The 18,044-nt window shown below is 37.7% G+C and overlaps 1 protein-coding gene across 1 annotated transcript; it reads left to right on the top strand.

The window, feature by feature from the left end:
* Positions 1-3,828: 3,828 nt before the first annotated feature.
* nkx3.3 (NK3 homeobox 3) lies at positions 3,829-8,372 on the top strand. Its single transcript, XM_043254746.1, has 2 exons — positions 3,829-4,942; positions 6,086-8,372. Exons 1-2 carry the CDS (start codon positions 4,699-4,701, stop codon positions 6,541-6,543), a joined length of 702 nt encoding a protein of 233 aa, XP_043110681.1. The 5' UTR covers positions 3,829-4,698; the 3' UTR covers positions 6,544-8,372.
* Positions 8,373-18,044: the final 9,672 nt, after the last annotated feature.

Raw genomic sequence — 18,044 nt, 5'->3', positions numbered from 1 at the left:
AGGCACAATCGTTATTTAAGTGGAAAAAATGTTCGCTTATAAAGATAGACTCGGGCGAATAACAATGAATAATAATATTAATGAATTACGTTTACATTTAAACGCACCTTTCGCTTTTAATTCCCAGTTTTTCGAAGACAAAAGGGGCATAAAATGAACGACAATTACCTGGTTTTTGGCAAGCAAATACTATAGCGAAGAATAAAGCGTTTTGCTTTAAATCGATATTTAATCCACGTGATAGCCTGACTTTGGGCTACATGGCAGACAAGAAGGTAAAAATGCACATAGGCCTATTTTAATAAGCGCACTGATCGCGTTTGAAGTAGCAAAATAACAAATATACACTTGCAACTGGTTTAAAACGCATTCATAAGTAAGAACTGTTAGCGAGGGAGACATGAATTGATCTCACTCTCTCTCTAACCCTGTTTGTCCTTCCTCCAGTGACAGCTTTTAATGCTTTATAATAGTCACTGCTTGTTGTTATACGATGTAACTGAATAGTCTTTAATGGCACGCATAGTGCTTAATCGCATTCCAAGTGTTTATCCATCCATCCATCTATATATATATATATATATATATATATATATATATATATATATATATATACACTTATCTATATCTATCGATATATCTATCTATCTATCTATCTATATATATATATATATATATATATATATATATATATATATATATATATATATATATATATACACATATTGGTCCATATTAAACCTCACTTCAATAAAACAATTCGGATACTACATGGAATTATTATTATTATTATTATTTTTGTTATTATTACTACCTGAAAATATATTTTTGCACATTGCAATTTTCGAGTTGTGAGAAAAAAATATCACGAGATTGCTGGCCTAAGCATCTTTTGGCACGACATTACATCGCAATATATACCGATCAAAAACGTAAAAAATTTTTTAAATAAATAAATAAAATCACAATTAAATAAAAAAAAAGAAGAGAAAAGGCGTGCTTCGGTTAATGTATTTCAGTTCCCGACTGCTTTGGTGAAAACAAACATAAAGCTTTGATCGAAACGAGCGTTCGTCCGTAACTCGTTTATCCTTCGCCCCATTCGCGCGTCCAGCGTGGCTCGCGCTCTAATAATGAAGATTAATAGAAAAGTAAACAGTCATCGGGGGGTTTGTATCTACTAATAGCAAGGAAGGACGGCTCCCCTCGCTACTGCAAGGCCATTGGACATACCTGCTGTCAGGGTAAGTGGCCTAGACGCTTTAGAGTAAATACTCATGGCGACAGAGCGGCGATGCCTCGGGATGAGACTCTATAGAGAGTGCTGGGCGACAGATATGAATCTATAGAGAGGATTTCTGGACGAATATCAGGACAGGGTGTGGTAAGTTCCCCTAAACAGCGTGTCGCAGGCCAAACGGGCTATTTCTGATGAGTACAAGCTAAAAACCGCTGGCCTGACCTCACGCGGTTCAAATATTATGAAGGCATTTATATTATTTTTAGAATCGCTGTCGTATAACTGCTAGAATATCAGCAGCGTTTAGTCGCAGGAGGTGCATATCTACAGAGTGCAGAGATAAAAAAAAAGGAAGGAAAAAAAGACGATTACGAACGCAATAATCATTTCGAGAGGACGCGGGGTCAAAGCTATAAGGCCACCGAACCCGTCTTCCACTGCAAAGAGGAGCACGCACAGCACACGAGCACCGAGTGGAATTAAACGATGATTATTATTATTCATGAAAACAAAAGAGAACGCGCGATGGATTCATCCGCGCGAGCTTAAATCATCCGTTCTGCTCGCATAAGTCTGAACGACGCGGGCCAAGCAAAGAACGACGCGTTCGCCGAGGAGGATAAAGGGTTTGCGGATAAAGGGTCTTAATTTTGTCACACATCTCAAGGTGATAAATGCCGTATCTTAAGAGAAATCCACAAAGGTTGAGTGCTACGGCTTTGGGTGTTATCGCAAATGTAATTTATACTGTCAGCGCCTTCACGCGGAGAGCCCGGGGACGGAAAGCGCCCCCTGCCGGCCACGTCACTTCCGCCCGCCAAAAGCGCGGTCTTCGCACAAAAACGTCGAGGCGGTTTTAATAGGTCTTGCGCAAAGACGAGAATACATGATACGCAATGCAACGCAATTAAATAAAACTGACTTCCGCAAAGGCGAGAAATAAACTTGAGATGATGTTGTTGTTTTTTTCTGACCTGATGAATCAGAATGTTTCCTCAGACTGAAAAACATTTGCAACATTTCAGACCTCCCGATGTGGCTTATTTATTTGGTTGACTGTCGTTGAATTGCAAACAAAAGAAAAGCATCCTGCTATAGGCTTTTTTTTACGGTTTAAACATAAACCACTTTACAAGAACTGGCTCACTTATTAGCGCACTTATTACACCAAAATACATGCGCAGAAAGTTTATATATTACACACACACACACACACACACACATACACACACACATATATATATATATATATACACATATACATATATATATATATATATATCAGCATCTGTAAATTGGAATAAGGTGAGTGAAACACATTCAGCAGCTATACTAAATGAAAGGTACAGTTAGTCTAATATATAACTGTATGTATCAAATAGGCTATTTACGACCTTAAGAATGCAGAGAATCAAGCCCATGGATAGCACTACTGTCAATCTGTTTTACGCACAGCGGTAGGCTATCATAAAATAAACGCTGTCTTTATCATACTGCATGAAATTATGTCGTCAAATGGGATTATTTAAATGATAAGATTGCTGGAAGATTCATTTTAAGGTTGTGATAATTGTATTTGCATTCAGCGTCACAGCAGAACACCTGTTGGCCACGCGGAGGCGCTGCAATCGTATTTCTTGAAAACAAGAACAATGGATTTGAGAAACGTTTAGAACAAGCTGAGATTTACTTTATAATGTCATACAGTCGAAATAACCACATTCACTGGAATTTAATAAAGTTATTAGAGTTGCTATTCCGTACAACTCATTAAAACCTGTCCGAAACCGAGAGAGATTTCACAAAACGTCTACGAGTTAAAGCCTACAAGTTAAAGAGAAATGCACAATATATTTAAATTGAAATACTATTGTAAGTGCTCTACAAATAATAATAAAAAAAATGAATATGAAGAAAAATATTTTGATTGACATGCTTGAATTCAAGAATGCAAAAATAAACAAATAAATAAATAAATAAAAGACGTTTGAGTTAGGCTATATTTAACATCTTTACATTAGCATGCTTCATAGCTAGTGTTTGATCAGTGTGAGCTAATAGGACTCAAAGAAGAGGCGTTTCAATTTGACAAAAGAGGACTTCGAGATAAAAGAATAGCTTTTTGAAGAAAATGTTTCAGTTCTCCAGACGAAAGTCTCAAATACAGCTTCATATTTTGTGTTTTAACGAATGTGTTTTAGAATTGAAATGAAGGATCGCAGCTAATGTAATACAAATAATAATAAAATTATATATATATATTTAAGCTGCTGGCTACTGGAACGGTTTTGCATCATATCAGGTATAAAAGCTTGAATAAAAAGCGCGGAATCCGATTAATTCTAGTTATAAAATATAAACGACAGTATTTTAAAATTAACGAACACAATATTAAATATTAAGTGACTATAGGTTATTTTAGGAATTCTTAAAAATAGATATTATCAGACGCTGGATTTCAGCGTTACCTTAAAAATTATGAACCCCACCAATGTCCCATATGTTCATTTAAATATAAATATAAATTTCAGCATACATCAAATCGGCTATGCAAAAAATAATAAATTATTATAATAACAATACATCGCGATTGTCCCCTTCAATTCAATAATATCTAGCCCACATTTAACTGTTTAATAAAAAACGCGTGTAAAAAAAATAGTTTGACATAATTTGTCAAAATGTTGTGAGTGGCATAACCATAACGAGGGAAGCCATTTTACTGTCCTTTGGCATAATAATCATAATACAGGCTTACAGGTTTCCCTTTAGACCTTCATGACTGTGTCAAGTCGTTTTTTTTAATATCGTAAAACATGTTGACCGCATTTATTAAAAGACGCGTTTTCTATCGTTTTTGTATACCGTTTGAAAACGCCATGATTGTCGTCTACACCCGCGGGTTTAAGTACACTGTATGGGCTAAAAATGTATATCTCTTTTAGAGAAAATGCCACGTTTTTTTTTACATATAAGAAAAAAAACAAAAGCAAAGACATACAGGGCTTCCGCTATGCGTTTTATGCAGCCTATAAAAAACACATTCCCTGTTTGTCGTCTCAGGCACGCTTGTTTGTCATCGAAAAACGTCCTTTAAACTCAACAAAGCCAGCGAGAGCATGTGGTAGTAAACCGAATTCGATGGGTATTCAATTCTACTCGTCTATTTCGGAGGGAGGAGCGAAACGCTCCAGTGAGCGCCACGGGCAACGCGTCTGAAAGGGAAAGAGAGGAAACTGACGCACGCGTGGCATTTTCTGACACTTTGCTCGTTGATTGGGTCGGGAGACGTTTTGCCGCAATTAAGTGACACGCAAAGAGAAAACCAATTACACCGCGGACCAATTCACCGCCATGAAAGCGCACGAGCTCCCCAGATAAACGCGCGCGCGCAAAGAAAAACAAAAAACTGCGGGCCATCGGAAATCGACGAGCGGGTTACGCGGGTTATGTTTTAAATGGCGAATAACCGCACCTCCTTTTCCATCCACAACATATTAAACCGAGGACCGGGCTGCGAGGAGAAAAATGTCGCCGAGGAGTACGCGGAAGAGCAGGAGGCGCGGGGCCGCTCGCCGGAGAACCCCGGAGCTGAGAGCATCTCTTCCTGCGCGCTCGCGCTGGACTCCTCGTCCTCAGACCAGCATTCGTGCGAGGAAGGGTCGACCGGGGGCGAAGACAGTTCTCTAGAAAGACGGCACGGTGAGGCGGCTTCCTATAAATTACCTTACACTGGAGACTGGTCGGAGTTGTGGGTTTTTTGCACCACAAGTGCGTCAAACTTGGATAAAAAGGTGTCACGGATTGTTAGAGAATACACCATAACTGTGTAAATTAACGTTGGTAAGAGTGCTGTTGGCATTTTAGGCGCTGTGGTAATTGTTATAACATTTATTATGCAGCACTTCAATTCAGCTTAAGCATTTTAATTAATAACGGCACACGTATTAGGCATTTTAATGCAATTAGAAACAGATATATAAACAGGTAACACGGACTGCTGTGTAACATGACTAAAACGTGCGTGTTATATACACGCTTATTTATATATGGCCTGATAAACAGTCTTATTTTCTTTAGGTTTGTGCGTGCAATAAAGCAAAACCAATTAATAGAAACTTCTTAATTCACACAATAGCCTAAGTTTCATTATTTACCATAAACATGATCACAGTACAAGAAAATGATACTTTCTTACCCAAAAATGTTTTTAGCCTTTTGAATACCTGTTAATATTTTACACATGGAAATATAATCACGTTAGAGTAAATTAAAATGACCAGTTCTTTTTAATAACCATTAAATAGTACATTCACACAAGCTTTAATGTGTAAAAAAAAACTAAACACGAAGGTGTCAAAGAAATGCAAACATGCAGCGTTTATGGTTTTAATTGTTAGTCGTTAGTGTTTAATTATTTACAAATTTATTTTAAAATAAAAAAGGTGACTATTTTGAATTTGAATATTGAAATTAAAATAGAGGCGGCATCAAGCATTTGATTACAACAATGCATAAATTCTGAGACATTTTAAATATTTGTGTTTTTAATTATAGTAAATATCAGCACTCTAATTTATATACAGTTTATATACCAGAGTAATATATCAAAGACATAAGCGTTAAAAAAACCTGAAGGAGCTAAAATAAAAAGCTCTGCCCTTGTCTCCTCTCAGATATTTAAAATGAAGAATATCTCCCTAGCATGCTTCAAAGTGAAAAAACTAATAGTCCTCTTAAGCTCTTAGCACTCACTTATTTTTACGGTCATTTAATTTTATGGGCTTCTGTCTGCAACCCAAAAGGCCTCCGATTTTCTAAACCCGTTTTCATCCATCTACGCAGACCACGACAAGGACCAGGAGAAACCGCAGAGCTGCAGCTTCGAAGACAACAACCCCAAATCGAGCAAAAAAAGGTCACGGGCAGCGTTTTCTCACGCGCAGGTGTACGAGCTGGAGCGCCGCTTCAACCTGCAGCGGTACCTGTCCGGCCCAGAGCGGGCCGACCTGGCAGGAGCTCTCAAACTGACCGAGACTCAGGTGAAGATCTGGTTCCAGAACAGGAGATATAAAACTAAACGGAGACAAATGGCGGCCGAGCTCACGACAACCCCCGCGACAACCCTGGCAAAGAGAGTGGCTGTCAAAGTACTGGTGAGAAACGACCAGAGGCAATACAACGCCGAGGAGCTGCCCAGTCCGTCCGTCCCTCCGTTATACCAGTCCTTCCCTTACTATCCTTACATGTTCTGCTTCCAGCCGTGGATCTCGGGGAACGCTTTAAGCGGTGGCCTGTATTGATTTTCCCGGAGTCGTAGCATCATGTGGAAAGTGACTGTGGAGACACAAATAAAGCCAAAACTGCTATTCCTCCGTGGATTACCAACTATAAAAACTATGACCAGAGCAAAAGAGGATTACGATATACTGATATACTGATTTTCCAAAATCAATAATGATCGTTAAGCCAAAGCAAAGACGATTCACTCAAATCGAGTTTCTATCATTTGTAGTTATATCTGTCTTTTGTTGCATAGTAATGCATTCGGACAAACAGACACATTTAATGTAATGAATTATATTGCTTTAGATAACAAAATATTAAACCAAAAAGCGGCATCTGCAAACAAATGATGCTCATCTTTTTAACTTTGTTTTTCAGTTCCGAAAAAAAAGTCAGAAAGGGGCCGATAAACCTAGCAATCTTGCATTTGGGAAATGTTTCGCATTATTGTGGTTAAATGTTTCAGTTTAACAATGTAAAATTGGCAAACGCTTAACTCATTTCAAACACCGCACGGGTTGACTAGTTAAAAAAAAGATAACTAATGAATATAGCCAACTGACACGATGAAACGCAACAAATGCATAATAGCATATATAAAAAAAAAAACTGATTTTGCAGATAAACCTTACTCTTGTTATCTAATGCAAAGGCATTCATGCATTTAAGTGCTGCTTAAGCGTTCAAAATGTAGGTCTACTGTAAATGCTTTGATATGGAGTGTGTTTAGCTATAGTTTAAAGAGTTGTCCTGTTAACGTTTGTCACCGATTAAAGTTCTTGTTTATTTCCATCACAATGGAGAACACGCTCTATAGTGCACTAAGCCTTGTAATGTGTCAGCTGCTTTAATTCAATGCCTAAATCCAGTCGCTGCGTTGAACGGGAAAATACGGGCTTCAAAAAAAGAAGAATCGAGCTATCATGCGTCTGGAGACAAACTAACCGCAGAAAGCAGAAAGCTTAAAGCGGGTTTGTCAACACAACGCGCAAAGATGAATGCCTTAAAGGCAGTAATTTAAGAGGAAGAACTCGTCAAAAGATTCTTTGTAAATAACGGCTTGACAGGTGACAAGACTATCGTACGGATAAAAGACAATGAAAACGGCATCGTTTAATTCAATACTATTTTAGATGAACCAACATCGAAATCTTTGATTGAAACCATTACGAATGCGCAAATATGAAAAAGTGAGCCAACCTGGCATTAGAAGTATCTAATTATCTCTAATCTGCCCCGTCTCTGACCTCGCATGCAAGACTGTGCCGTACATTTTCATGAAGAACAACAAAGTCGGTCAGACTGTTTTGAAAAGTCTGCAGTCCTGTGTTTAAAAAGGACGGTATCACTGTAAGGTCACACACATTTACAAATCAAGTGTTGTTTACGTGCCAAACAGAAAGGCTTTAAAAAGGCTTTGTTATTTTATTCAACAGCAAACGGTGCTGAACATAAACGTCCGTCTTTCTTTCTCCATATCAGATGCCTGTATATTAATTAAACATCTAAAATAATCAAATGCAATACAATGCACGACTTAAATAAAAAACTAGATAACAATTATTGGAGTTTGCTCTATAAAAAAGTCCTTTTACTTAAATATTTCACTATGTTTCATTCGCTTTGTAATTTACAAGCAATTTTCTGAGTGAAAATTGTTTTTTATGCAATTTTTTCACTGCCCTAGTGAAGAAATATATGCTAAAATGTATTTAAAATGCATTTAATTTTATTAATTTACATATATATTGTACCTTTGGTATACTTAAAGTCTGCTCAATGGAAACAACTCATTTTAATACGCTTTAATTGTGCAGGAGCAGGTCCAAATAAAGGTATACTTAAGTTCAGGAACACTTTAAATATCTTATTTAAAGACACGGAGATCACACAATTCACAGAAACGGTGATAATACACAAAACACATTTTGGGCACAATATAAAGAAATGTGCAAAAATAAATCCTGAATTATAGTCTTAAGCCAAAAAATATGTTAATGGCTTTGAACCAGCATGAAATAAATGTATTTAAAATAAATTACAGCATAATATTTGAGATGATTTGCAATAAATGATTTAATTCATATTTAGCCAGTTAATTTAGCCTATAACGAATATCATATAATAAGTATATATCATCGATAAGGATGATGAGGTGTGTGTTATTGACTGAGACCGTGCTGCCTTTCACACACACACACACACACACACACACACACACACACACACACACAAGGATTATTCAGCTGTTTATTGCAGTGAAAAAAAAATGTTTGGAGGCGAGAAGTATAATTCTATTTCAACCATCACAATATAAAGCAGTTCACATGAGTTTAAGCAGCCCTTTCGTGATATCTACATGATTCAGATACTGTCAATAGACCATGTCTATGTTGCACAACAGAGTCTGGCTAAAGCCCAGAGCACATTAATCATGCGAGCTTGAAGAGACAACACCCTCATAAAGGCAAGAGAAAGGAGGTTCAGAATCACCAAAATACGGCATCCATATGCAACGCCACTCTCCGAGACCTGCATCAATCCAGATTCATGGATGAAATCACAGTAACATACCATGTATTGTTCGTTCTGTGAATGTCACTTGAGGGCAAAACCCTTCACAATCCACCAGCACCGTGCAGAAAGAAAACAACCAAAGTGCACTAAGATATACTTTAAAATTTCTATATACTATTCATATTCGATATACTATATTTTCTGCAATGCTAGTAAATATAATGCTTTAGCGTCTACTTTTTTAAGTGACGAAAACGCTTAATGGCCTTCATATGCACAAGGCATACTCAGAACAGATCAACTTCCGAAGCGGAATTAGGGTGCAGTTAAGCGCCGCGTGGATGTCTGTGTTTATACAAAAAAAAACGTATCGTGAAAAAGTATGCAAACAGAGTTTTTGACGATTCGCGCGCACCGGAGTGAACAGGCTTATGAACCCTCACAAAGACAACAAAAGCAGCTGTTAAGAGTTCGCCCACTGCACGCTCTCAATATTACCTGCTGCAACAACTCCCTCGGCAATTAAGCCTCACATTGACAGGGAAAAAAAAAAAGACTCAAATTGTTATTTTGCAGTGTTTCGCTCATTCGTCTGTGAGGAAATTAAAATAGGTGAGACAAGGAGTTGATTCAAAGTACATCAACCGTGAGCCGGACCCTCCCTGCTCGAGTACAAAGAGAACGTCTGCAACCAGGACACACAAAAAGCGGTAAATACTTCCACGATGTCCTTGATGAGCAATAAAAAAATGATTTGGAGATTAATTAGGCTTTTACGTTAGACAAAAACAGGACTTTTTTATATTAGGAACAAAGAAGCAACCCTCTGCGTAACGTCACATAACACATTACTTCCATAAAAAGTAACCCGGTAACGTTATTAGTTACTTTTTTAAGGGAGCAATACAATATTGTAATGCATTACTTTTAAAAGTAACTTTCCCCAACGCTGTTGCAAAGAGCATAAAACTATGGAAGCTGACTGTAATGTTTCATCTCACAGTTGTAGAATAAGATAAGACAACTGTAACTACAATAAGACAGTTGTAGTTAAGATAAAAAGTAATCTTTTCTGTGTTTTCTTCTGTGAAGATCAATTTTCTTCTGTGAGAATTCTGATCTAGAATTGTGAGTTTTTAATCTTGCAATAATTACTTTTACTTGAAAATACTTGAAAATAAATACAAACTCGGATTATAAGAAATTCAGATTATATTTTATTCCATGGCAGAAATACATTTCATTATCAATGAAAACAACTAGGTTTAATGCATATATTAAAAGGGGTGATTTATTTTTGCACAACTAGTGACATTGAAAATAAAGTGCAAAAGTATTTTTTCCCTGCACTCCCTATTTCTGCAATTAAAGATTTAACACATAGTCCCACCATAACCTCACGGCATTAGTTAAATCAATTTTGCAATGTTTTGACAGCATCACAGCTCAACAATGTTAAACATTTTTAGAGAAATCAACCCACTTTAGTTGGTAACCAGCTGGGGCAGGTGAAAAAAGACACATATCACCTTCAAAATAAAAAATCATTGAATCCATGACATGTATTAATGACTCACTATGACACTTGACGGTCAAGCTTCCAGGTGTGAGCGAGTAACATGAAGCTAAATTTTCACATGTGCACAGTGGAAAGAGAGGCTAATGCATTCATCCAGGCATTAGAAAGGGCATGAAAGAGGAAAGAAATGGCCCAAAGTTAATACCTTTGTTTGGAGAGAGCACAGCTTCACATTGACCTTGTCTCCTCAGGCGAATCACCCCCCAACACCACCACCAATAATCCAACCCACAGGACTCCACAGTCTGTTCCAAAAACGATTAGCTGATAACATCACGGCATGCTGGAATGTAAACATTTACAGTAAAACCATAAGAGATGAACTCTCCTCCAGTGTGATGCATTTATCAGCTACAACTCTGTGAAAACACACACGCTGAGCTTTCTAAGCACAAGCACGGCTTTGGATTTAAATGTATAGAGTTTTATGAGTGTGTGGTTAGAAAAAAAATACTTCAGAAATATTCAGAGCATGATTGTTTTTCTTTTATGGATTAGAATGTTTTAAGTGTAGTGAAGTAACGATTGTGGCTTTTATGATAGTTGCTGAATTAAATGCATTTGACTTTTTTGATAGTTTTGATGCTTGAATCATGGGTATATATATATATATATATATATATATATATATATATATATATATATATATATATATATATATATATATATATATATACACACTATATTGCCAAAAGTATTCGCTCACCTTGACTCACATATGAAGTTTAGTGACATCCCATTCTTAAACCATAGGGTTCAATATGATGTCCGTCCACTCTTTGCAGCTTCAACTCTTCTGGGAAGGCTGTCCACAAGGTTTAGGAGAGCACATTTGTGAGGAGAAGGTCTGGCTCCGCTCTAATTCATCCCAAAGTTGTTCTATCAGGTTGAGGTCAGGATTCTGTGCAGTCCAGTCAAGTTCATCCAAACCAGACTCCGTCATCCATGTCTTTATGGACCTTGCTTTGTTCACTGGTGCACAGTCATGTTGGAAAATGAAGGGGCCAGCTTCAAACTGCTCCCACAAAGTTGGGATCATGGAAGCGTTGGGAGCGTCCAAAATGTCTTGGTATGCTGAAGCATTCAGATTTCCCTTCACTGGAACTAAGGGGCCAAGTCCAGCTCCTGAAAAACTGCCCCACACCATAATCCCCCCTCCACCAAACTTTACACTTGGCACAATGCAGTCGGACAAGTACTCCTGGCAACCGCCAAACCCAGACTCGTCCATCAGATTGCCAGAGAACGAGTCGCCACTGCTCTAGAGTCCAGTGACGGCATGCTTTACACCACTGCATCCGACACTTTGCATTGCACTTGGTGATGTATGGTTTGGTTGCATCTGCTCAGCCATGGAAACCTATTCCATGAAGCTCTCCGTGCACTGTTCTTGAGCTAATCTGAAGGCCACATGAAGTTTAGAGGTCTGTAGCGACTCTGCAGACCTCTTCGTTCCCAAATGCTTCCACGTTCTTATAATACAGCTGACAGTTGACTGTGGAATATTTAGGAGAGAGGAAATTTCACGACTGGATCTGTTGCACAAATGGCATCCTATCACAGTTCCAAGCTGAAATTCATTGAGAGCGACCCATTCTGCATGCCTAAGTGATTTTATACACCTGATTCCGATTATTGGGATGGGTGAGCGAATGCTTTTGGCAATATATATATATATATATATATATATATATATACATTTTTGTCTGTGCAAGAGAATATTTTCATTCGCAATAAAACATTTTGCGAGTTCAAATATGAAAATCATATATAGCTACATAAACCATAAACAATGCATGACGAACATGCAAAAATTTCCCTTGTGCAAAAGGTTTTCACATAGTTCCTCAATAGCTATCGAAACTGCTCTATAACAGCGTGGTCTCATTTTAAATAAACACTAAAAACTGAGATGAAACATTTACTTAAGAAGAACTTTTCTTTTGCTATGATTAAAGTAACATACTAAGTGCAAATAGCTCTCCTTGTTGGAGTTATAGCAGAGGCTATTTACACTAACTCCACCCACAAACACGTGGTTGGGCTAGTCACAGAAGATGACTATCAAGACGGCTCCAAACGCACGGCAGGCTATTTCCTTTTCTGAGTGTCTATTTACACTAAGTGCAAATAGCCCACCTTGTTGGCAGTGGCTATTTACACTAATGCCATGTTCCAGGCAAGTTTCTGAGCCCGTACGTCACCAGACAAAAAACTGCCAAACAGAAGAAAGTTCACGGGTGGGAAGTCACGGGTTTGACTGGCGTTCCACTTCCAGGTAGAAGGTTGGAAAAACACGGATTACTGGGTTGCCTGGAACGCAGCATAACCTATCGACGTGTGATTAAGAACATCGCAATCATTAAAAAGATGCTTTTTTGCTATCCAACTTTTTCATGAAGTAAAAATAGATTTGGCGATTTGTGAATTATGGGCATAGCTTCCGGTCTCTTCCACGTCCAGCTATTTTTAGCTGTAAAAAAAGGTTTGTTTTGCTGCTTGATATTGAAAATCGATGTGTACTATCATGTTATTGAAATGCATTATCTTAATTATGAACACACTGGTATATACTATACAAACAGTTTTACCGTTTGCTGCACGTTTTTTAAGAACTGAAATTCTGCATTGAAGAAAAAGGTGGTTAAGCACCAATGGCGCGGATGGTAAAACGTGTGTTACATTCATTTTAATGTGAGCGATCCTGTTTCGAATCTTTTGGTCATCCATCAGTTACTCACCCTCGAGTCGTTCCAAACCTGTATGATTTTCTATGTTCTGCTAAACAGCACAAAGGAAGATATTTTGAATGGTGACCCAAAACAGGCTTGTTACAAACCTTCTTCAACTATTCATATTAAGAACTATTCCTTTAAGAGTATTCGATATTCTCTAGTCTTTGCTACAATACTGAGGTAGAGATAAATACCGCTATTTGCAATAAATCCTGCTATATGAATTTATAGCTATTTGCACTTAGTGCAAGAAAATCATATTTTCTCTTAGAGTAAGTAGCATCTAATTGCTATATGCACTTAGTGTTAATAGTATCTATTGCTATTTACACTTACATTTCACTATATAATGTAAATATGGTAATTCCAAAAATGTTTTCATGCTAGCATGTGTACAACCATTTAAACCATGTGTTTTAAAAGCAGCCCTGCTTTCATATACATATTAATCTTCAGTAGTTTACAAACTCTAAACTCAAAGCAAATGGACAGTATTACACGTTGAGTTCAAAATATGCATATGAAGTTGTTGTTTACCATAAAAAGATAGACAAAAGTGGTTTCCCTTTTTGGTCTGAAAGATGATGGGCTTGTGAGCGAGTGTGGGAACGTGATGTTTTCTGGCACCAGTGTGTGAATATTTTTACACTCCTCTGGCCATAGATGGGTTGCTAAGGGCTCTGATATGCTCCAACCTGTTACATTTCCACAAGATGCTTCCCAACAGGTCTGACTCTCACTCCCTGGGCTCCGTGAAAGGAATTTCAATGTTTTAATTATCGCAGATAAGGCAAAAACAAGGAGTGCATTGAAAAACACTGACACAAGGCAACTTTACTTATCAGAGCAGAGATAGGACCTCCACTTAGAACCTCTTAGGGCTGCTCACCAGCTCTGATTTGGCGCACATCCGCTCCTCCACTGTCTGGAATGGTGTCTTGTTGTTCTTGCTTTGCCCGAATCGGGTCTTTTATCGTCAGACAGGTAAAATGCAAACATTCAAGGTCTACACAACTGCTGGCTTAGAAAGAAGAGTACCCAACCTTGAACTGATGCTATCACGATTAAGTATTCCTGAGCAAGTACTTGACTTTTTGTTTGTATATTTTAAATGATCTGTTTTATGACTAAAAGGATGCATGGACTGTGTTACTGTTTAACTGTAAACTAAAGCAGGGCTATATATACATTATATCAAGTGGCTCAGGCAGTAATATAATATAATAAGTAAGTAACAAAGCAAGTTCATTCAGGCTTTACTGAACCATATGATGACATGAGGAAACTCCAAACTGATTTTTAGAAAACTATTTGGTAACACTTTATTTTACAGTTACACCTTGTTGCTTATTAGCATGCATATTAAATGAATATTAGTCATGTATTAGTGCTAATTAAGCACATATTAACGGCTTACTCTACATGACCTCAATCTATATCTCTAATCCTACCCAATACTTAACCTTAACAACTACCTAACTAACTATTAATTAAGAATTTACTAAAGAAAAGGTCATAGTAACAAGTGTTACCTATATTCTGAAGTGCTACCAACCATTTGTTTAAAAATACATTATAATAGCAAATATGTGCTATGCATATAAACATTTATTACATTTTAGTCAGTTTTTCCAAGTATTTGCCACATCGCTGTATTTTTCCCTTATCTGGCACAACCAGTTCCAGTCCTGGAGCCTCTGCTAATGAGCTGAATCAGGTGTTAAATAAAGGAGAAAGCAGTCTGGAATACTTCAGAAACAAGGCTGGCAGTCACCGTTTCGAGCGATGTTTCAGGAAAGTGGACCGTGACTAGCCACGAATGGTCACGGAATGACCAGTCAAGGCAAGCAAAGAAATTTCTCGATGACAGACGGCTTTTTGTTCGTTGCTCAAGGTCAACACAGAGCCGACAGCTCTGTCCGGTGCGCTTTTGTTCTGTCCAACCAGCTGAGACCCCTCCTCTCCGCACAGCCCTCTCCACACCTGTGAAGGAGAAGTCAACTAACGACTGGCTCGCCGTTCAGAGAAAGCAGACGCACTTCACAAGAGGGTCTTGTCGGGATATTTTATGTGCTTGTTTACTTTCTGAGAGGCATTTGTCAAGAGAGCAGAAAAAAAAACTTGTGCTGAAGGGGGTGTCAGGGTAAAGAGAGAAAGTTTTGGACACCTGCACACAAAATCAGCTTACTTTTAGACCCTGTGTGGCCTTAAAGGTATAGTGTAGAATTATCATTATTTACAAACCTGAAAGAAACACAAAAAAAGATGTTTAGAGAAAAGTTCAAGCTGCTCTCATTTCATACGAATCATGCAATACATTTGAAGACTTACAAAGCCACAAAGTACCATTTGCAAAATGGTTTCATGGTGTACTCACTTTGGATATAAATTTTGTCAGTTTCGAACAAAAAAAAAAATTACGGACCGCAGCTTTAAATTTAGGTCTACACTATGTAAACACTATGTGAAACATAAAACTACTAAAAAAGTTAAATGCAGAGGACCTCTGTATGATCAATAATGAAAAAATCCCATAGTGTATGATCATTTCAGTATTTTGTTAAACAAAACATAAATCAAATGTTGGTTGTTTTAATCACGAGGCTTCTATATTAATTAATCTGGCTGTGGTTCCTACGTCTAACGTAGCTTTTAAAGGGATAGTTCACTTTAAAACATTTTTTTTCTGTATTTATATAGTTTTTTGGTTTTGTACATGTCCAAATGATCTGAAGGCACGCACGCCTTGGCCGGAGTGATCTCTTGCGCATATATGTTTCTCATTGTTTACACAGCGCAGAGATTGTAGGTAAAGCGGCTAATAAAAACGGTAATAACTTGCGTTTATCGGGGACGTTTAAACTGGCGCAAAACAAAAATTGCGAACCCATCCAGGCGTGGTGAGTTTTGATTACGTCAGAGCCACTTTAGGTACGCCTAATTATTGTTGTCTATTGTGGTAATTTGCGGGTTGCGTTAAAAAGTTGTTGGCCTGCATACATTTTCGATATTAACTTTCTTCCAATTATGATAATAATTCAGAGTTTCTGGTATGACACTCGGACATTTCCAATCTGACAACAACTCCGGAGGATATCGTTTTTGTTGCTTACGTAAATCCGAATCACGTGCATCAGATGGGCTGACGTTGTTTTAGTAACTACATGCCTCTGATGGCTCGACGTGCGCCACGATGTGATGTCATTAACGAAAGAGTAGCCAAAATAGGCAGAGGTCCAAAAATGGGCCTTAAGGGCAGGTGGCTTAAATGCCGCTGATGTGAAAACAACTGCTTTAAATGCAACGTTAGAAAACTTTGGCAGTGTTGATGTTAGACGTAACGATCGCTATTCATGTCAGATAAGGTAATTTGGTGGAAACTATTAACTTGTCTATAGGCTATTTATAGGCAAATAAACCAAAGCAGTGGATTAGAGATCGGCATTGAAACCAACAAAAACATTGTTTTGTTAAAACATAGTCAGTGCACAGCTCATTTGATGCTATGCAAACCATGTCGATTCGTGTTTTATTACGGGAACTGTCGCTTTCGCTTTTTTGCTTGCTAACGCTTTTCGGTTTGAGGCTCATTTGTTTTGGCTTCAAGCTAGGCCTACTTAAACTGCTTATAGCCTAGCAGTAGACCGTCCTGGCCTTTATTAACCCTTTACAACGTGAAGGCATTTTTACTGATGTCTAAGTGACATAATCTAAAAAAGGCTTAAAATAGAGGCATTAAAAAAGCATTAAATCCATAGTCTTATTTGATAGAAAACCTCTTCAAATTTGTCGAAAATATATTAGAGTCTGTTATTATATATGTTTGACATGATGAAAGCGTATGCGACTGGTGTTAAAATCGATTTAGGCTTGTCACAACCACATCTGGGCCAAGTTTTTTTGTTGATATCTCAAAGCAATCAAAAATGATGGCATCTGCAACCAAGGTAGCCTTTCTAAATAGTTTTTCTGAACATAAAAACTACTTACTTGCGTGAACGGCACAATAAAACTTACAAATACATATTTTTACATAGAATAAACAATAGCTAATAAGACTGTAATTCATGACTGATGATCTTCCAGTGTTTTTCAGTGCGCACTCCTATTCTATAGCGCATGGTGAAGTAACACCATTTGGTTTCAACACACCATACTCAGATCAAGTCAACATCGGTAAAATTTTCAAATGACGTCGCAAAACACCGTGTCAACATTGCGTCACGACTGGATTTAGAAAGTCGAATAGCTTTAGCCAAGCAGCATTTCATGTCCTTCAATGGGGATTTTCTTATTATCTAAGTAACGCGTTATGTTGTGTTTGGGCTTGTTTGAATCATAACCACCTGCTCTAAATAAAGTTATGAAAGCTGCTGGGGTTTTACAAATGTTTTGCAAAGTCACGAGCCAAAACTACGGTGCGAAAAACCTCAAGTATGTATTGCGTTTACATGTGCATCTGTAGCAATTTACATGCAAAACTTGATTTATATTGGACTTTAAGCGAAACGGCATTTTGAAACAGACTTTTTCCAACAACGTAGGTCACTAGATTATCTGTTATGCACGACGCTTTCACAGATCACAGCTGACTTGTTTTTCTCTATAAAAACGGTTGCACCTTTATTATTTTAGCAATTTTAAAAAACGCTTGTTAAGAGTCGAGGGTCATATTCCTCGTTGAAGT

The sequence above is a fragment of the Puntigrus tetrazona genome, chromosome 13, assembly GCF_018831695.1.
Source record: "Puntigrus tetrazona isolate hp1 chromosome 13, ASM1883169v1, whole genome shotgun sequence".
NCBI classification, from domain to species: Eukaryota; Metazoa; Chordata; class Actinopteri; order Cypriniformes; family Cyprinidae; genus Puntigrus; species Puntigrus tetrazona.
Note: the sequence above shows the minus strand (reverse complement) of the source record. Positions and strands in the feature narration are given on the sequence as shown.

What these genes read in the sequence shown, in the direction of transcription:
- nkx3.3 (XM_043254746.1), top strand. Translation starts at nt 4,699, where the DNA reads ATGGCGAATAACCGCACCTCCTTTTCCATCCACAACATATTAAACCGA. An exon ending in TTCTCTAGAAAGACGGCACG is followed by an intron (nt 4,943 to 6,085) that starts GTGAGGCGGCTT and finishes CCATCTACGCAG; the next exon opens with ACCACGACAAGGACCAGGAG.